The sequence below is a fragment of the Calypte anna genome, chromosome 5 (assembly GCF_003957555.1).
Source record: "Calypte anna isolate BGI_N300 chromosome 5, bCalAnn1_v1.p, whole genome shotgun sequence".
Lineage (NCBI taxonomy): Eukaryota > Metazoa > Chordata > Aves > Apodiformes > Trochilidae > Calypte > Calypte anna.
This window is the reverse complement of record NC_044250.1, coordinates 11,377,678-11,399,824: the sequence shown is the minus strand read 5'-3', so window position 1 is coordinate 11,399,824 and position 22,147 is coordinate 11,377,678. Positions and strand designations below refer to the sequence as shown.

The 22,147-nt window shown below is 38.3% G+C and overlaps 1 protein-coding gene across 1 annotated transcript; it reads right to left on the bottom strand.

Annotated features, from left to right (window-relative positions):
- Nucleotides 1-5,922: 5,922 nt before the first annotated feature.
- On the bottom strand, nucleotides 5,923-22,129 carry NUCB2 (nucleobindin 2). The gene is made up of 13 exons (XM_008504722.2): nucleotides 21,833-22,129; nucleotides 17,317-17,457; nucleotides 16,586-16,693; nucleotides 15,216-15,342; nucleotides 14,044-14,147; nucleotides 12,207-12,392; nucleotides 11,498-11,588; nucleotides 9,954-10,012; nucleotides 9,303-9,395; nucleotides 8,303-8,392; nucleotides 7,566-7,736; nucleotides 7,152-7,233; nucleotides 5,923-6,043 (listed from the first exon to the last, which is right to left on the bottom strand). Exons 2-13 carry the CDS (start codon nucleotides 17,455-17,457, stop codon nucleotides 5,931-5,933), a joined length of 1,365 nt encoding a protein of 454 aa, XP_008502944.1. The 5' UTR covers nucleotides 21,833-22,129; the 3' UTR covers nucleotides 5,923-5,930.
- Nucleotides 22,130-22,147: the final 18 nt, after the last annotated feature.

Here is a 22,147-nt window from a genome sequence, read left to right as displayed (position 1 = left end):
CAGCATCCCTGAGCTGGCTCTGATATGTGCTATTGTACCTTTGGAATTCCTATAAGGGAAAAAACCTGATATAAACAGCTTCCAAAGAAGCTGTTCTTTGTGCACTATCAGGAGTGAAAATGAGTTGCTATCTATATAAACCTGTTCCCTTCAGCTATATTTTTGGCAGAAATAGAGTAGTGTGCCTTTTCAAATTTCACTAACGTGTAGAATCTGGGAGGACTGGGGTTTCCAGATATGAAGGTAAAGAGTATCTTTTCCTGCTCAGTATCTTGGGGTTTAAATACCAAGTGATTCTTATATTGTTGTTGTCCAGTTGTGGTATACTGTACTTGGAGATCAATACAGAGGCTTCTGTATTCAGACCACTTGCACTTTCAGGTTCTCTTCCAAAAGGAAACAGCATAATGTAAGAAATGCCTTCTTGTAAAACAAAAAAAAAAGCCCTTTTGAAATATGACAGCTGTTTTTCTGATTTTGAAGGATCATGCCATTTTCAACATCCTATTTTATTATGCCACAATTCTACTTAATTAGCTTTAAAAATACTAAGTAATCCTTGTCTCAGACTCCCTCTAGTGAAGAAAGAGTATGCAACTATCTATGCTGATGTGAAGCATGGGTGTGTGCTATGATAGATGTTGTGTCACTTCTCCAGGGTATTTAAATGCACTGGCAAGGTCTGCACAGGCTGTAGAATAGGCATGGGCTCAGGAAATTCACCCATAGCTACTGCAACATATGGTGTCTTTCTGTGACTGTAAACATTTCCATATATAAAGTTTGCCAGGGACACTACACCAAGGTTGAATAACTCCTCTCCTACCAGGTGGGCTCTGGATTCAGGCAGTGGGGTGGTAGCTCAGTGTGATGCCCTGTGTATGTGGAGGGCTACCACAAAAAGCTAGTGGGAGAGTTTGAAATGAGGTACCAGAGGGGAAACACTGTGTGTTGTATGCACCAGCACCTTTGGGAACACAGAACTGGCCCTGTGGGCAGTTTCTCAGAGGATCCCAGATGTGAGCTATGATGCATTAATGAAATATTCATTTGAGTAAGTGCAAATCATTTGCCACAGAGACTGAAAAGCAGTCTAAGAGCTGCTTGAATTGATGGAAAAGGTGCAAAGCATGGAGAGGTCAGCTTCCTAGTGTGGCTCTGTCTCTGCATTTGTTACTGAAAAATACCCCCGTTGTTATTGTACTTCACTACACAACCAAGTCTGGTACTTGGCACAGTACTGGATAGTACACTGCAGAAAGTGTTACTCTTGGATACAAAGTGTTTCTGCCAAGTATCAACTTTTAATCAACTTCAGAAAACATCAGAGTAACTGCAGATGTTTTTGCTATTTGCTGTTTGTGTGTAAATAACAGGACTGAAACGAGTTCCCTGTTTCCCTACAATGTAAAAAACCCTCAAAGTTCATTTTTAGCTATGTAACTAAAGTATAGTCAGTGTTGCTATTTTCACGTGGGACTCTCATTTCACTGCTTTAGTTCAACTACCTCTTAATTTCATAAAGTAACAGATACTTGATATATAAACAAGTACTTCTGGAGGCAGCCCTAGTGACAGGTCCCTACATCTGCTACCTACTTTTGCCTAAATTGGAAAGGACACTCTATAGGTTCACTGTTTTTTTGCAAAATGCCTCCATGCATACATTTTTTTCTTAAGCTGCATTTACAAAATGGCAGTCGTGGCTGGATATGGCATCACATCCAGTGGGTCTCCCTAAAAGAGACATTGCCACAGCCAGAAATGGCTCACACCCAGCTTGAAGGCAAAATCTGTCAGCAAAGACAAAGCAACCTGTAGCAAAATCTGTTACTAAACCTGTGGGTGCTTCACCTGCTCTGACATTTGTTTTGAATTTGAACAAGTCAGCAAGGTATGTGGTGATGTCAAGAGTTTGTAATGCTGTTGCAGAAGCACTTTAACTAGTTGGATTGTATTTTTAGGAATATAGAAAATTGAGCATTCAGGTGTCTAATTAGTGAACAGCTATTCCAGTGAGGAAGATGGTGCCAGGGAATGACACAAGATACTTATTTTTCATAAATTTCTTTTTGCATCTTTCCAGAATGCAAAAAGTAGAGGGCAAGCAGAAAGAGCCTCTAAGCAGAAATAAAAAGTTATACACACAGACAAGAGCCAAATCTGCCTCTTTCCCACCCGCTTAAAATAAAACACAGACATCTGTTACTGCGCGGAGTTTCAGTTTAATCCAGTTAAAAACTAATCTATACAAAGTACAGATCGGGGCCTTTTTCCCCTCCTATATATATTGCACTGGAGGATATGAATTTGTACAACATTGACCAAATCTTACCCCATCATTCTCCCAAAAAAATCCCAGCCAAGTACAAAACTTTATCTCTGCATCTTTGTCTTGGAACTGGTGTCTATGCGAAGTTACATCATCTTGTAATCACCTCCCAAACGAAAAGCTGAGCACAGGGGAAACCACTGCTGCCCATGATATTCCAGTCCCTTATTTATCTGTGATTATAACTTTCTATTCTTGCACTTAGCTGTAAGCTTAGTTTAATTTTTTTTTTTTTTCAACTTTGAAAAGCTCCTGAGAAATCAGTACCAGGGCAGAAACATGCTTTTAGTGGCCAATACTTTCAGCCTCTTTTATGGAAGAGAGAAACCAATTCAAATAAATCATCATCACCAAAATCAACACACACAAAAAAGATTAAAGATCTACTAAACAGTTCAAGTGTAAGCATGATTTCAGCACACTACAGATGTTCCCTACAGTGAGAACTTATTTAAACCACATTTCAGAACTGATCCACAAAAATAATTTTGTGACTTTATTACACTCAGCTGGAAACCTTTCTTAGTCTGGGCCTGAAGAGTGACACTGAGATGGACAGAATTGGTGAACATTGTCAGCTGACAGATCACACCCAACAGACCATCTTTTCAAAGAATACCTGCTCAGACCTCGTTGTCTTTATTGACATGTGAAATAGATGCCCATGAGTAAGAGATACTGAACTACGTGGACAAGTGTTAAGTTGTAACTTGGGCTCTCATCTCAAAAACATTCAGGCAACAAGTGTAAGGTGTGTTCAGTGTGAGTTCAGTAAGTGTTATTGAGGACTGAGGCTTTGACTTCTACATAATTTAGGGCAAATAATTGTCAGCTTGACTAAACCTTGATTATTGACTAAGCCTTGATTATTGTTAAGAGATAAAATCTGATCACCAGTTTCAAGGTTTATAAATCTGCCTGTTTCAACTTTTAAGAAATGAACAGCAAGTCCGTAGTATAATGCTAAACTGCAAACCAACTGATTAAATTAAGTGACAAGAACAACACAGGTATCAGCAACTGAAGGAAAGCTGTACATTTTCACAGCTCAGTGGCTATCTGAAATGCAGAATAAAGAACTTTTGCTAATGCTAACTCATGATGAACCAAGTGAAAACTCTGGCTTCTCCCAGGTGGCTGCTTCAGTCACCCCTGACATGACACTGTGGTGAGCAGAAGCTGAGTCCAGCACCCTAGTTACAATTCTTTACAAAACTCTGGATGTTCCAAAGCAAATGGGATAAGGGGATGTAATGCCCATCTCCAACAGCAGGGAGAGTCAGGATCTTATGATCAAAACTTAAAGAGGCTGCACTGAAGACAAAGCTTGAGCATTGTGTTACAAAGCATGGCATTACATACGTGTCACTGAGGAGGAGGATGTAGCATGGAGGAATGACCTGTATGGTAGAAATGCCTTCACACCAAGTCCTTGATTGTCCACCAGCATCTATGTTTCTATCTGTAAAGTTTCATGTGTGATGGGCGAGAACACAGACACCTCTCCTCACCTTTTCCACGATGTTTGAATAATTCCTCCTTTTTTTTCCCTCCTCGCTCTGTTGCCCATTATCAGGCTACAACCACAAAGTCATGGATGTGCACTGAGGAACTGCTTTAGGCTGGATGCAGCTGTAATTCTGTCTGGATCTTTTCAGCTAACAGATGAAGCTGTTGAAAGGTATTTTTGTCTTCTGACAAGGACATAATGAAACTGATGTTAAAATTGCATGGAAATGATGAGCAGCAGAGACACTGGGTTTAGAAACAAAAGTAAAATGTTAACCACTTGCATGGAGAACAAAAAAAAAAAAAAAAAAAAGAGGGGAAAAAGAAAATAAAAAAGGAAAAGTCAAATTATTTGAGTGGTATAAATGAAGGAAATGTGATACTGTGACATTACAACTAACAAGATGAAAGACACAAGGAAACCTAACCTGTTCCAGCAGTAAGTTCTGCTACAGCATGTGGAGAACAATATGCTCTGGCCTGGTGAAAGAGGCCTTACACTTAGAAGGAATATGCCTGGTTTTTATCCATCAAAGTTTTTCAGAGGGCAAAAATTCCCAAATATAAATATGAAATGTTAGTAACTGCCTCTTGCCTTGTTTAGTTTGCCTAAAATATTCAAGTCTTATTCTGAAAGAAACATCTTTCTATAGTGAAGGCTTGCCTCTGTTTCTTTCCTTAAAACCCAAGTGACCTCCCTTGGTGACACTGTCAGCAGTGAGCCACAAAACAGGAAGGAAATGCAAGTGGTGCTTGCCTAGGTGTGTGTGTTAGCAGTTCAAAGCCATCACAATCCATGTTTAAAAAAAACCCACAAAAACCGTTGCAAACAAAAAAATACCCAAACTGGGTTTACACTTTAGGATGCTTTCAGTCTGTGATGAATGAAAAGCAAGAAAAATCACTCAACATTTCAACATTATAGTAAAACCCACAGGAAAATCAACTTATTGTTGAAAAATCTTGGCTTACAATATTAGGGATCTATCCTGTTTCAATATCAAGATAATACAATCAAGTAGCACCCCAGTTTCATCACTTCATAAACTTACACCAACTGCTGAAAGACTAGCAAGAGTTCATAGTGAAACACTTAACTATTCAAATATTCATGTCTGATAAGAGCTTTCTGAAGCACATGGTGCATTTGGAAAAACCTGGTATTATCACAGGAGGTAGGATAATTTCTACAGAAAAAGACAAGGAGTCTTGTTCTGTTTTGCACAATATTTTCATTTAAAAAAAAAAAGCTTACTTAACATGCAAAATTTTGAAATCAGCTGGCACCTGATGAAAGAAACAGGGACAAAAGTACTATCCCAACAGCCAGTTGAGTATTCAGTTGCTACACAGAATTAATCTCAACAAGGAGGACAGTTCAGATCAATGCACCAGAAGTATATTCCCTTTGAAAGCTTACAATGAAATTCTTAGGTTTCTGTAAACATGGAAAACGTTCACTGTTCCATATAATTGTTTGCTGTGTTTAGATTTTAGAAAGTGCAAATTTTCTGTGATTAAGGATTAGAAGTTTGATTTTTATTTGGTCTCAAAGATGAAAGGGTTTGGTAGTGCTGGAAATGGTAGGCCTTTATCTATGGTCTTCATTTCCCCATATTTTGCTTCTCTGCATTTCTGGAAAGAGTTTCTACAAAACCTGGACCTAACTGAAATTCAGGCCAGTTCCTTGCTTCCTCTTTGAGAATGATTCCCACTTGTGCCTGAACACAGAATGAGAGACTCCTCCCTTTTGGTAAGAGAGGAGATCAACAGCTCAGTCCCCTGGCCATAAAAACCTTTATTATTAATAGTTTTCCTAATTCCCTTCTCCACTCTAAATTATCACCTTGTTGTGTTTCTCATTGATACACGGGAGAGAAAATAAATTATTGATTGAAATCCAATTGATAATTCATCTCTAACATTCCCAATGATTTTATAGTATGGGGAAGAAGGAGTTCATGTTCCACTCTGATTTCCTGATTGCCCTTTCCTTCCCACTCCCCTCTGCCCACCCCACCCACCCACCCCCAAAAAAAAAAAAAAAAAAAAAAAAAAAAAAGATGCTATAAATTTGAGGCACAAGTGGTTAAGGGTGAACTTGATCAGTTCTAGAAGCTGGTTCTTGGACATGTCCTGGTGGTAAAGGCTGACCACCTCCTGCAGGATGTTCTGGTGCATCTCCAACATTATGTTCCCCAGCTGTAAAACAAGAATAAAACCATTTGTAACTTTGTGTAGGAACATTAAAACACAACTTTCTAGTTTTTGAGCTATAAGTGGAATCAAGAATTTTGTATGTGACCAACAGTGATCTCAGATTGAGATTACCCAATAGAAAAGAAATTAAATTGATACTGAAATGTCTTTATTTCTCTTCACAGAACTAAGTGGCTTAGGGATAGAGTACTCAACAAAGTGAGCTGTAATGACTGAATATAGAATTTAAGGTTTAAAATCCCACTGCTGACTCTGCAGGAGGAGTTCAGATCTTCCAATATTCAAAAGGCTGCCTGGATATAGTCTGAAACCTTATGTTTGAGTTGAGTGTGCAGAAGTTCTTGAGCCCTACTGCTAATGTTAGCACATGAACAAGGAAGCCAATGAAGCCATATAAAAATGTTTCAGCCTTTTTGAAGTGGAATAAAAATGTAAATTACTATAAATGGCAGAGTGGAGATGTTGTGAAGCCCCAAAAAAACATGGGCAATGTGTTATGGACAAAAAGTGCTAATATATACCTAACCACTTCTTTGCCACCAATAAGCAAATGTAATTGTTTATTATGACACTATCCTTTGAGAGGCTGGAAGCAATTGGTTGTTCACTCTGTTTAAAACTAACTTGTTTTGTTATGTCCTGTCTGATGGTAAAGTGACCAGAGGACAGGTCTGCTGAAAGTGTTTAAATACTTGGCTTTGTTCTGCACTCTGAGATGGGTAATGCTGCACAGAACATCAGGCAGACCTGGGCATTTGTACATCTCAGTTCTCCTCTGGAGGCTTAGAAAGATTTGATATCCTAGATCTCTATATTTTTAAACTGATGGCACAACCCAGTCCTTCTTCTCTGCCCATTTAATGCCTCCAGTTAGAACTCTTTTTTTATTTTATTATGGACTTAAAAGCACTGATATTTCAGAAATATTTTAGGAGAGTTCCATAATTCCCTCTTAAAAACAGTTTAGTGAACCTCTCTACAGACATCATCAGAACCACATTTTATAAACAGCATCAGCAAATAATTTTAATGACTCTTACATTGGAGATCTTATTTTAAAGTTTCTGTATCTACACAGAAAAATACATACGGGGTTGGAATTTCAGTTCTCCAGCAGGTCCTGCAGGAGGATTCCCTTGCTGTAGTTTCTTTTGCTCCATCTGTTTTACAACCTGGTGAAAAATAAAATACCAAAGTTGAAAAATCTAAATCTGTCAGCTTGCTTTGATGTGGCATAAATGAATTCACTTTAAACAAATTTTGGTGCCATTATGTAAAGTCTTTGTTAGTGGATATACTACTGAGCTGAGATGCTTGCACTGCTTGTTCTAATCCTGAATACTCAATTATATTTTGCTGTGGTACCATTAGTTTAGAATTCAGCTGGGATTCATACGAGAAATCAAGGGAAAGAATGCTCCAGAGTTGGGGATCATCATGTACTGTTAAATATGCTTATACAGAAAAGAAAAAAAAATTAGAAATTCTGTTCTCATAAGTGTACCTGCTGAAGCTCTTGTTTCTGAGCCTGAAGCTGGTCATGCTGCCTTTGTAGCTCTTCCTTTTGCTTCTGAAGATCTTCTGCCTTCTTTCTAAGTTCATCTTCCTGCTGCGAAATATGACTTTCAAATTCCTTCAGCTCATCTTCGGTGAAGAGCTGCTGTTGATCTAGTGTCTGCATGACAATACATACAAAAGTGAATACTTTTTCAGGAATACTTATGTATGTTTTTTACTTTTGTCTCACTGAAGTTATTATTAGCTGAACTGTACTGTTCTCTAAACAGGCTGCCTCAGAATATTCATTGAAATACCCAGACATCACACTGTAAAGGTCAGTACACTCACTGTAAGAAACAGTAAATAACTTCTTCTCAGCTCTTTTCTCAGCAAAATTTTACCACAGATGTAGAGGCAGAAGAAAAAAATTCTCTTGCTTCCAGCTGAGGTCTTCCCCTAAAAGTGACTGACACAGAATGTCCACTTTTTGTTTGCAAAACTCTTCTAGAATCCACAGGGTGGCGCAAGACCTTTTCTTTTTCTGCCGGGACCACAAAGGTTACACTTGGATTTCATCAGTCTGCAACGTTTTGTACATTGCATTTAACTAACGCACTTAACCATACATGTACCAAAACAGAGCTCAAAAAAAAAGTGAAGGTCAGAGAAATGCCACTTGGTTTCCTGATTAGAGAGATGCTAATAGTACCCTGTGTCACACTTCCAATACATTCTCCTTACCTCCCAGCTATCTGGCTCCAAAAATTCTTTTTTCTCTGTGGCTCGCAGGAACTCTTCCAAAGTCACGAGCCGGTCCTTGTTGATGTCAACCTGTTAGAAGCAAAAAAATTAAACTCGACTCAAAAGAATGGGTTTTAATGTTTAATTTCATTATGCATGCATCTTCTTTACTGTTCCACATTCAAGGGATTGCCTGCATCATCTTCTGAACACAACTCCCACAAGCTCATACAGCTTAACAAAAATGAAAAGTAAATCCTCACATTTTAGTTCAGAATTCATTAGGTTTATTGGAAACGTTACTTTTGGTCACAGCCCCACCACCAGTAGGGCCATTCTGTATTTTTTTGAGCAAAATGTTTTGCAGATTTCTGGTAATAATTTTGTAATGGCATTGTGACTCAGAGTAATCTCCACTGTTGGACAGGGAGGTTTTAAAACAAACAAAAACACCCACAAACCACTTGAATTGTGTCAGAATCTTTTAAGAGGATGGTAGGAAATTATTCCCTCTATGACTAATAGAATACTAAGCTTGCTTCTGCAATAAGCTTAAGTTACAGAGTTGACTACAGAAAAGGTGCACTATGAGTAACACCGTGGTTCAAAACATCCTTTTCTTTTTTCTGTTGAAACCAGTAAAGATATTCACTGTCATAAATGACACCTTGAACTCTGAGCTCTCTTCTGATGGGATAAGGGGAGCTACATCAAAGACCTTGCTCACCTCCCTCTTCTCACATGTAAATCTTACCCATTTGCCAAGTGAAAAAGCATATTTAGCATCTTCACTGACACAAAACTCACAAGGAATTTCTATTGCAGCTTGGCATTTACATCAGAATATGGGGATAGGGCTTGAGAATTGTAGCTTTATGTGAATCCCAGCACAAAGAGCATTCAGTGTGTCAGGTCACCTCTTTATGCTGTATTTGGAGAACTCTCCATGTTAGGAGAACTGTGTTTCTTTGATAAAGGAGGAAAGGAAATCAGTCCCCACCTCATTCATTACGTGTTCTCTCATTCTCAGCCTTTCTTCTTCCATTTCAACCATGTCATCCTCTTCATTTTTGGGATCATAAACTTTCTCTAGCTGAAATTCAAAATTAGCAAATATTAGTTTGGAGAAAGGGCTGCTCGTTCAAATGACAGAGCATATTTGGAACAGTAGTGCAAGACTGCTAAAAACATGAATTCCAATTTTTTCCAACAGAGAGTGTGTGTAATTCTCCTCTTTTAGCACAGTATTTAAGCAACAAGTGAGCCTTTCATTGATGAGAATGAAGTTTTCAGTTAATTTGTGCAGTCTGTTGTAATTCAGTGCTGTGGACATTACAGTAAATTGAGCATGGCATGCACAGTCCTGATTTGATTGAAAGCAGGCAGTTTCCGTGAGGTTTCTGGAACAGGAGAGAGTAGCTTTTCCACCAGAGCATGCAACTGACCCTGTATGTATTCAGGATATCACAAGTCAAATTGAGTGCTTAATATTCTTCTTCAACTACAGTGTTTTCCTTGCTTATGTTTTTGCACTTTGGTAGAAACATAAGGATGCACAAAACTTGCCCTAAGTCCTCAAATATACTTGGAAAAAATACAGACATCCCTGTAACCATTTACTAAAACCAAGTTTCTGAACTTTTTTTTTTACCTCTTTAGTAAATAGGGCTTCTAATTCTTGTTCATCCAGAAAACCATCATTATTGACATCTACAAAAAGAAGTGTTGAAAATACAAGTTCAGTATGCACAGGAAGTGATATGTGTAATAGTTCTCTATGATTAAAAACCTCATTTAACAAGATGGTTACAAAAGTTGTTTTTATCAGGCACTGGTTGACCTGTATTGCCCTTTTTGGTTGTTTAGTTGGACAGGCCTGGAGCAATCCTCCTGCTTCTTAGATTAGCAAACTGAAATAGGTCATAACAAAACTGCAGGAAGTGCAACTGCCAAAAATTGTTGCTGAGAATAAGTTGTCCCAGTTTAATAACTACATCTGTGAATAGGTTCAGGAGAAACAAAAATCTATGGAAAAGCTTTGTTAACCAACAGTATGACTCCAAAATATCTAAACAATTATGGGAAAATCTATATAAATATGCAGCTCTGGAGAAGAGATCACTGTAATATGACCTTTTCCATTACATGGTGAATCTTTTGCTCTACATTCTACTCTGAATATTGTTATACTGCCTCTGAAACTGAAAGACAAATGTTCAGATGAACTTCAGATAAATGTTATTATACAACAATTTTGTTTAATTGTCTTTAAGTTCTTTTACACACTAAGCTCTCAGGTAAAAGGTTATTTCAGCTATTTCTCTTCTAGTGATATTTGCACAAAAAAGCTAATAATTTCAGAAAATTATTTTTTAAGATCTTTCCTTAAAGAAGAAAAGGTTTAATAGCTCTAGTATTTATCCATTTTATAAACTAAAAGAAAAGTTCAGACTCAAGCTGAAACACTTTTCTTTAGTTAATTTACCATATTTGGAATCAGTCAAATTCTATATATTGCTCAACCCTTCACAGCTCAGTAACAGGAAGGACTTGATTAAGGGTGCTTTATAACAAAGCATTTAACAATGTCAGAATATAAGGCTTCTTACACATATAATCACATTTAAAGCAAGTGCTCATTGAAATGCATCTTCATCTCTCCTACTGTTTTATAGCCTCTAGCTGCACACTGCTCAGAATTATAGAGAGCTAGCACTGAGGGCGTTTTGGTTTGGGGCATCTGGCTTTATTAAGAGAATCTTGAAACTTCTGAAGAGGGTTGGCATTTCTGTGACCACTGATAAGGGGTGTCTGGCACTTATCTGCAGATGAGATGATGAGAAATCAAGTTTTCCCACACACACCTCTGAAGACTTATTCCTAGTATGCAATGTATAAGAAAATTTATAGTTATGGACAGCCCTCTACCTATACTTGCCTGAGGAATCACCACTGACTATTGCCTGTATGATTTTAGGAACAGTTAAACAAAACTCTGTTTTCAACTTTTAAACCTCATGTAACTTTGCAGTTAGTTAAAACTTAGAAATAACTCATAAGCATTTTCTTCTCTATACTCTTCAGATTTCTGCAAATTGCTTGAGGTACAAGTCTTCACCCTGGCATATGACAAACTTGCCCTCAGCAGAAGATAACAAAAGGTCTTTTCTATTAAGTTAAACTTGAACTTCTTACCGTGTAATTTGAAAAATGTTTTGGGGTCAAATTCATTAGGATCTAGTCCATCTGCTTCTTCCCACACCTCTTTCAGTTGATCTTTGCTTCCCTAGAGATTGGTTACAAAGAAAAACCATTCAAAAGATGATTAAATGTAATTTTTCTGCATTATTATTTTCTTACTAGTCATGCTGCAAATGGAATCAATAGAATTTTCTTTAATTCCCTTTTGGTCAGGTCTTACTCTTTCATGAGACAGAATGGGCCTGAGAAAGAGGAAGTGTCAAGGAAATGCTTATTCTGTGGATGTGAACACCTGTAATACTCAGTTATGGCCCCAGAGGCACATCTGGGAACCCTGGCTGCAAGGAGTTAAATCAGTTTGCCTTCTCTAGAGCAAGCAGTGCTGTGATGCATTTCTTTGCAGTCCAGGCATACCACTAAGACATCCTTACAGAGCTGAATACTGTTCTGCCTTCTAATTCAACAATTTTACCTTTTTTTGTAAATAGTAGTACTGCTAGCAAAACAGCATGTTCCACAGAAAAAAACATGGTGTATGTAGCAGCTTTTCTAATGCTCCCAGCACTGTTCCCACACTGCTCCTATGTCAATGAGAAGATGCAAATGCTGAGAACAAACAAGAGATCCCCTTCTCTTTACTAGCTTTTGCTCTCTGGAAAGGAAAGCTTCCAACCACTTGTGTAAGAACAGACCATGGCCTTACAGGATGGTGAACTTTAGGATGATCTCCATGCTTTTTCTTCATCTCCTCAAATTTGGACTCCTCTCGCTGCCTCTTTTCTTCATCCAGTGTTTTCAAATACTCCCTCCTCTCATGCTCTTTCATCATCTCATATTTCTTAAACTCCTCATGTCGGGTCTTATCATAGTTTTCCAGGTCATTTGTGGCCTAAAAACATGAACATGTGTAGACATAGGATTATGTCACATGATTATGTTAACACATATGACATTAAAACCACTGTATTGTTCAGATCTGTGGGCAAGGCTGCCCATATTGCCATTCTCCTTTCAAACAAGAGGTAGAGTGGATGAGGGTTTCCTTTCACGTGACAGTGATATGAAACCAACTCTTCTCACCTTCCTCTTTTTACAGAATTTGCAAGGGTTCCAGCTGCTAGACAGTTTTCACAACTACACAGTAGTGTAGGAAGGCATGAGAGTGTCCTTTCTTATCAACTAATGATAAATTAATCATTTTCCATACTAACCAAAGCACAGTTTCAAACAGCATCTTTTAGACCTTGTTCATTTCAGAATAAGAGCATTTGTAGGTTATCCTATAGTTTAATGAAAAATTTGTTATTAATTTGAGTCAGTCTGCAGTAGCTTAATACAGATTAAGTAAAAAACCCAAACAATTATAGGGATAGTAAGGGTGTGAGGGGAGAATTTCTGACAAGAACTTGTATAGAGTTTCGGACAGCTTAAGGTATTAAAGGATGTTTTTTGGTAGTGCTTTTCAAAGTAACATGTTTGTACTTGATACAGTATCACCATTATTTACATTCTCATTTTCAGATTCACTGTAACTTTTCAAAAACAATTTCAAAGCAAAGACCCCCCCTAACATGCCCATTACACTGTCAGTATTTCAGCTGAGAAATGAGAAAAGAAAAATAACACCTTAGGTGAGAGAACTGCCCTGCTGAGGACATGCTTCTCCTAGCCAACCAGAAATATTCCCAGAAGTGATGCTTAGAAATGGCAAGAAACTTTGAAATATTTTAGTAGAAAATAACTTTCCAGAAAATTGAGAACATTTTCCAAGGGTGAAAAAAAATCCACAAAAATTACAGAAAGCTTAAAATATACCTTACCTTTTCTTTCAATTTATTGTGAAATTATGAAAACTGTCAAATCCTCATGTCAGACATGCAGTGCTCTCTGAAGCATATCTGAGACTAAAGGGAAGGGTATTTTTTCCAGCAGCTGACAAAAGCCATGCCATGCTTAGCTGAACTGCATCTGCTCAACAAACATGTTCTGCACACCTGCCTCCCACCTGTGATTGATACTGAATCTGCTAAATAAACATAAAATCCCATGCCCAGCACATGCTATTTCTAATATTGAGATTCTCAATTCTACACTGCTGTGGTTCTTCAGCTTGACATATATGTAAATAGACCCTGAAGTTCAAATGGCTCACTTAAGGATGATTACTTATGCCATTCTGTGATACAACTAAATCATTTAGAAAGAGAAATCAGAAAATACAACTGGGGAAAATATACCTCTGTCAAAACTGTATTTTATTTAAATACTCCCAGGAAGGTGTATTTTTTTCCTGAAGTTGTCTGTACTGGTACATGAATGCAAGCCCTGTTTAGATGCCACCACAAAATTTATGGGTGCTTTAGTATAATGTACACTACCAACAGCTCTCAAGTGTGCAATAGAGACAGATGACTTTTTTCCTGAAAATAAAAGCTATTCCATTTATAAAAAAGTGATGTATGTAAAGAAGGATTTCCCTTTAACTGAGAAAAAAACCATAATAATTAATATCAAAACCCCCAACAGTATTTAGTACTTACTGCTTTGATTAACATATCTAAGTCTTTAGGCTCAAATGTATCAGGATTTTGATGGTTCAGGTGCTCAAACTGTTTCAGGAGAGCCTGATGGTCTATACCTGTGTCTGAAAGAATAAGGTACAAATGTAAAATATTAAAATAAGTTTGAAAACAAACAAGATCAGGGAGTTAAAAATTTGCATATGGAAACTTGTGCTTGGAAGTACCTCAGGCTCCCTGATGACTAAATAATTTTTTCACTTTAGAAGCAACACTGCAGTATCTACATCAGGCAAATATAAATGCAATAGTTATCTACAAAGGCAAATTAAGCCCTTTTTATTGGAGCTTCTTTGTGAAAAACAGGGTATCAGAGACAAGATCATACAGTCCATCATTAGGATCTTTGTTTATGAGCAACTAATTCTCTTCAAAAAGAAACCACTACTAAGAAATTCACAGAATTAATTCTAAATGTAAACTTAAAAATTCTTCAGTAGTAAGAAATAAAAATGGATAGGACCATTTACCAACAATTATACAGCACTCAGAACCATTAGAAACCTGTATTCATTAAGAGAAATTGCCTGAGTCTGTATGATTTCATTAGCAATTAAGAAAATGCTATGGAGAATTTTTTTTCACTCCAACTGTTCTTCCTTATTCAGGAACTTCAGATTTCCCCAAAACTAAGAAAAACAATCTTCTAAACTGAGATGTTTATTGTTCTTATTAAATCTGTAAGTAACTCTGATTGACAGGAAAGAGTCTTAGAAAGAGAAGAAGGAAAACCTTTTGTCTTAATTGACTGTAAAATTCATTTTCTACCCTGTAAAGACATGAAATGCTATGTCATGTTTTATTCTTAAACTCAGTGCTACCATGTTACTAGCTCTTAGTGAGTAATCTATAACTTGATATACTACAAAAATAAAAAGATGTTGAAAAAGGATTAGAAGAAAAATACATTGCCAGAATCAAGTTTAGTTACTTATAAAACACAGGTGGATTTTCTTGTCTCCTCAGTTTCCTATAAAGATGGTGCTTTACTGGCCCTAGTCCAGCCCTGAAAGAGCACTCACTTTCAGCTTACAGTCATTATTGTTGACAGCAAAGCATCACTGATGGACTTTGGGCACTTCTCCAACACACTCCTACCTGTTAACTCATCCAGTTAAGTTTTGCCTTCTTACCTTGAACAGAATCCATTTTAGCTTTAATTAACATTCTTAATCTTGCCACCTCTTGTCTTTTTAGTTCATCCAGACGTGTTCTCACATGGTGGCTTACTAAATCAAGCTCTTTGCTTAGTTTTCCACTCTGTCAAAAAAACAAAAGTAATGTACAAAAACTAGAAGAAAGTAGCCTTTAAAATTCCCATTAGACATGAGCTGCTAGACTGTAACCCACACTGTAAGAATATCAACAATTTTTCAAAAAGCAGAATAAACATTTTTTCAGTCTATGGTTATAGAAACAGAAATCTGAAAAGCTGTCTGAAAAGAGAATTTCTGAGTATCTTGCTCCTCCAAAGAGCAAAAGCATGACCTTGAAGCAGCAATACCTAATCATGTTTCTGAAGTGACAAATTTCTTGATCAAATATTCTCAAATTAGCTCAAAAGAACAGTGAGATGCACACAAAGTGCTGTTTCTTCCACTTGATGACACCTGTGACTTGACAGAAAGTAAAAGCAGAGAAACAGCCACCATGTGTACTTCAAAAATATTTATCAGGATCTGGAAATGGATGGTAACCTTCAAGTGTTACATGAGATGTAGCACGGAAGAAAAAGGAGCCAAAAGCTGCTGATGGCAACATGAGACATTAAAGGAAATGGAAAAGGCAGGATCTCCTCCTTAAGTCTGTCACTTTAATCTGTTTCCTACCTGTCCCTTGCTGAATTTCTAGCTCATAAAGGGGAATACAGAACAGCCACCAGCTAGAGCCAGGAACTAAAGCAGAAAAGACAAGAATGTGGTGACGTTTTGAAAAAAATGCTATGTAGATTGGCACAAAAGAAAGGATAGTATGGAGAGAGCCACAGGATTCCTTTATTCCTATACAGACTGGCTTTAACTCTAGCACAACCCCTCAATTTCCTCAGACTTCAAAATCTGACTTTCCTGTAATTCCCTTCCATGCCTTCATACTCACTGGTGACACACTGCTTAGCCTCACAAGGCAGATACACCTTTAGGTGCAAAACAGTGCTTCAAATTACTCAGCAAGCAACAGTGAGTGAAAGCTGTGTTTCCAGCAGTTTTGGTGTGCATGAATGTTTTTTGAGCATAAAGGCAGAGGACAGAAACTATGCATTCAAGTATATATTGCTGGAGGGGCTTTTATGTTATGGAAAACTTTTAACAGACAGAAGTTGTGCTGTCCCTTGGCTAAAGACAAAGATCTAATAAGAGTTAAATACCTAAGTAAATAAAATCCAAGGAAATTTAAGCTCACACAAATTGAGAGGAGTATGAAGAAAGGAGGAAAGAATACAATGTACATGGCTCATTATTATGAATTTAATTAACATTAATTTTGCTCTTTTTTTTGTACCTACCTTTATTTCCTCTATGTCAGCAGTCTGGAGTTTCTCCCTGAAATGCTTATCTGTTTCCAAGACATCTATTACTTGCCTGAGATATTCATCATAATACAGTCCTGTATCCTTCAAAAAATAAGGTGAAATTGAGAAAATAATACACTAACCAATATTTAATTTTGTTTAAATACAACAATTAAACTGAAACTCAAATCTCAGCAACACAGGCCTTATACTCTCTTATGTAAATTTATTTTTCTGATTGGTATCATTGCCCTGTAACAACTTACTCTCATAATTCATTTGCTTCAGCAAATAACAAGGAAGAGGCAAAAAGTGTTTAGGAACCCATATCATACACAGGCACCTGTCATACTGCTTGTTTCTCTTTTAAACAGTGCAATGAATTCATCACTGTGCTATTTGAAACACTCTACTGGAATCACTGAGTGGAATTTCCTAAGCCACTACTCAATCACTTGAAAAAAGTCTCCATGGAAGAGTAAGAAATTCTACCAGTTGTAAACTGGGGAATTCCTTCCATGTACCCCCTCATCTATAGCAGGTCATGGGGAAAGAAAATTAAAAAGAAAAAATTTACATGGAACCTCCCTATACAAGATGGTTGACTGTACAACAATACAGCCTAATACCAGCAGTAAAGGAACATTTCAGGAAGGGAGTTTGCTCTAACAGGTTTCTAACAATTAGGAAAAAACACTTAATTAGATAAATTTCATTACACTTACTGGATTTTCTACCTTCTCTCCTTCTGCATGGCCTTGTCCTTTAACTTTTGTCTTATCTATGTCTATGGGTACAGCTTCCAAGACCATTAGAAGACATGTCAGCAAAATACACTGCTGGGGCAGGACTGACAGCCACTTCATCTGGAACGAGAGTGAGTCACAAAAATTAACATAAATTATATTATACTCTACAGATGAGAATTTTTTTTACATTCCTACATACTTTACATTCCTACCCCTGTAATAAACTACTTCCCACATGTTCTGCTCTCAGATAACACTAAAACTTAGCAACTGAATACAGCTTTAATTTTTAAAGGCTGTTTTTATACAAGGTCTCCTCATTATCTTAAAGTGCCATATTGAGTGTTTTTAGATGGAATGTCAGCACTACTGTCAGATCCAAGCAGAAAGTCTGATTAGCTTCTCCTAGGTCACTCCTTTAAAACAAGCAAACACACAAACAAATAAACAAATCCCTTAAACCTAGGCTGGTTTGCTGGAGGTAGGAAATTAATTTCTACAATGTTACACAAGCTGTTGTTCAATTGTTATCCTTTACAAGTTATCTTTCAAAATAGAGGAACACCTGCATAGTTTTCTCCCCAAATTAGAACTGATTCTTTTCAAAGTTAATATGTAAGCATAATTTTTTCCTCTCTTCTCATTCAGTAAATGTCCCACCCACACAAGCTGTAAGTGTTCTCTTCATCATCCTTCCATCAAAGTTGTACATTAACCTCACAATTCAGATGTTCTTTCTTTCTAGCCAATATTCAACAGGTTTCAACATGGACATGCTGTCCTAAGCTTTTGTTAGAGTACATCCCACTCATTGTCTGCCCTGGGAGACATTTCTGATTTTTCCAAGAAGCATTTTAACACTGTACATAAATGTAATTTTATTTAAAACAGTACTATTTAACTACATAAAGGCAGTAGAATCCTTTATATTCACCCCTTTTTATTTTGCTTATATTATTTTCTTTTAATTTGCATTTGTTATATTTTTCTCATGGCACTTAAGCTGCTTCATTCTCTTTAAAGTTAAAAGTTGGTTAACAGAACAGCCTCTTTTTTCAGTTTCTCAGTACAGACAGCACATCTCAACTGTGCAACATTTGCTGACAGAGCCTTTTAAGAAAAAATACACTTCAGCTGTTTTATTGGATGAGTCACCAAATCCTGGGGGATACTATACTGTAACACAGACTATGAATGCTCAAGTGAGAAAGAATCAAGTAGTATTTACAGAGCAACATCCAGAAATAAAGATGCCACGAAGCAAAACACACGGCTGCTGCTACAGGTGCTTAGTTCTGTCATAAGTTTGGAAAGAAAATTGTTTTTCCTTCTTGTTGCAATGTTAATGATTCAGTGTTTAAAAACCTGTGTGCACACACACAAATACACATACATCTTTATATTACTACCTGCCATTTCATTTCAGAAAAATATAAATATCAGTGTCTACAAAGGTATCTTACTAACTGAAGAATGCTGAGATATTGGTCTTGTTTTTAAAAGGAATTTGCATGATTTTATCAATTCTTTCCAACGAAGTTGGCTAAAAAACAGATTTATGAAGCCAACGCTCAAACAAAAACTTGCACCAAATTCAATGTATACTTGATAACACTTGTATCAGCTTCAAAAGCATATTAAAAAATAATTATCACTACAAATACAGCTTCCAGTACTATAAATTTGGTTTCAATTGAGAACAAGATACAACAGAACACCTCGAATCTCACTAATTCATTTTGTGCAAACCTGAAAAGCAACTTTGCCAGTGCTGTTGTAAAAAGCAATCTTGTTTCTAATATGCTATGTGAAACCTAAGTATTTGTTCAAACTCAAATCTTAAATACAAAGATATTTCAATTGTTACATTAATATGCATTTTGCTCTAGTCAAGAATGAATGATGATGCTACAGTAAAACTTGAAAGCTGCAGGACTTCAAGGTACTGTTTTCCCTCTTTGGAAAGAAAATAAAAATATCCAACATGAATAAATCTGGATCTCCTGATATGGGCTAGATTTACAAATATTTAGGCACTTAATATTAGCTGCCTAATAGGAAGTATTTCCATAATTTGCTAGTTGCCATTGATTTTTACTTTCTTAGGAATCCAAATATGCATAAACACCTCACTGTTCTTTTATAAAGTATGAGAAAAATAATCAAGAAAGGGTCTATATAAATTTCCTGATTTACTTATGAATATTTACAATTGAATAGGATTTAAGTTTCTAATAAAATGCAGTTTCTTTCATTCTTCCACTGTCAAATAATGTAGAGTAAGTAGCAACAAAAATTGTTGAAATTAACATTTATTTTGCCTCTGATTTAATTCTTTTGGGCTTAGCTGGTCATGGTTTTAGCTAATTACAAGCATATCCCTATCTCCAAACTTGTATCTACAATGTGTCTTACAGAGACTTTAGAGAGATCTGTTCTGCTTACTGAGCAATCAAGCAGACCAGGACAATACCTCCCTAGATAAACACCTTTGTTGCACAGGAGCTCAAATCAAGGCAACTCTGATACGGGCTTTTAACTTCACAATAAAGGATTTAATCTGTCTGTTGTTTAGTCAGTGTATCACTAGAAGTGTAAGTCAATATTTTCACACCTCTGACATTTGAGTCAATATAACAGTATTTTATTTTTTTTGTTATCTGGAAGAACTACTGTTCTCCCCTTTCAGTTACAGGAGGATCACCTGGGGGAAGCTTTTGACAGAAAGCTTTTAACTTGGCTTATATGAACCAGAAGTTTATGCAATACTACACTAACTCCACAGCCAAGTTAGGGAAACTTCTCCTTAGCCCTACAGAAAATATTCTTTTTGTTTTGCACGATTTTTATTTGCTTGATGTGGTTTCCTGAACATAATTTCAGATACCAAACAATGGTATCTCAAGCTGTATTATAGCATCAGGTCACCAGCAAAATTACATCTGATGCCTGCGTTAGATGCCTTCATACCCAACAGCTAATGGAAGTTTTAAGCAGACCCAAAGGGCATTATTAATTTAGAATTTACATTTCTTCTTTTTTTTTTTTTTTGTTTAATTCTCTTGGTTAGAAGTCAATGAGATTCACATTGTTCTACTACAATACAACTTCTTTGAAGACAGGCTTTTGTTATTTTTAAAATATAATTACTTTTCTTATTCTAAAATTAAATACTACCACTGCCCAAAACATTACAGCAGTGATTAAGAGGGAAAATGCTAAATCACAGTAAGGAGGTACTGTATAAAATCAGGTTAATAAGTGGCAGCTCATGATGGATGTGGCACTGTGACTGTACAAGATGAGTGCAAAAAAGGACAGTAAGAGACAGAAATGGATTGTGGGCTTCTCCCATAAACACTTGGCAAGTTTTAAGCAGAAGCCCATAAAAACTACAAGGAAATATGGTTTCAAACAATTTCTGAGTGGCTCTTCATCTCCTATGTGGTCATTAGAGTAGTAATGCTTCCCCTGCTACTCTGCTTAGTTGAGTGGCACTGCCACTTCAGAATTTGGGGCAGAACTGCACCGATACCAAGTCAACTACAAGACTCTTTAGAGTGGGAGAAAACCAGACAAATCCCCAACCACACCTCCACGCTCAAACTGACACCATGGTGTACCGGGACATCACTGTTGTTACTGTGATGGTAAAACACTGGACATCATTTCTCCACAGCAAATACTTAACAAATACTTTTCCTCCCACAGGCTGACTAAAAAGCGATGCCAAACGTGAATCCTTCTGGAAACCACAGCCATGCTCACTTCAGGAAAAAAGTTACCTCTCTACCACCACGTTTCATCCTTTTGGAATATTTTCCCAGCAGAGCAGTGAGTCTGACACCTCTGCACGTTACCTCTGTCGCCCAGCAATAGTACCGTGAACACCATCTTCACAAGCGAGACATTTGCTAGTGAAACCAGTCCCGTCTGCTGGACAAAGCTGCCAAGATTTTCCTGCCGTTGTGTAATTACCAGCCGGCCAGGACTCTGCTGCTGCTGCTGCCAGGTATGCATTAATTTTTCCCGGTGCTTACACGTCGCTCAGGGGCCGCTGAGGTGTTACTTCCTGGAAAGCCGCCCGGGCACCCTGCAGACAGCCCGGGGCAGCGGGAGGGCAGCCCGCGGAGCCTCCTTCCCACCCCCAAACTTAGCTTGCTCTCCTCTGCCGCCCCCTCCATCCCCCGATCCGCCAGACAGCCCCTCTCCCCGCCGGGATGTTCCCGCCCGCCTCCCGGGCACCTCGGGGCGCCCCGTTTCCCCGCATCACCGTTACTCCGTTTTCAAACCTGACAGGCGGGAAGGCGGACAAACCACCGCCCCCCCCGCCCCGCTCCCTCTCCGCGGCGGCCGAGCTCTCCCTGACAGGAGCTGCCTCGCTCCCAGGCCTCCGCCTCGCTCCGCGTCCGCGGGGCGCCTCCCGCCGGCCCCCTTCGCCACCGGAGGGGACACCGCCGCCTCGAGGGCAGCCCGGGACCGGCGATGTTACCTTTCGGTCCTTCTGCGGCGGGAGGGCAGCCGCTGCTGCTTAAGGGCGAGGTGTCTCCTGATCGCGGGGATGAAGGGGGCGTCCTCCTGAGGATCTGCGGGGCTCGGCACCGCGGGGCGGCTCTGGGCGGCACGGCACGGTACCGTACGGGGCGATGCGGTGCGGTAGAGCTCGGTACAGCTCGGTGCAGTACGGTGCGGCAACCCCACAGCACCCCGGCGGCTCCGGCTCCCGTTGCCATGGAGAGAGGTCCCGCCCCTTGAGGCGCGGGGATTGGCCGGGCCTGACCCCCACCGGGGCGTCGCGGAGGGCTCT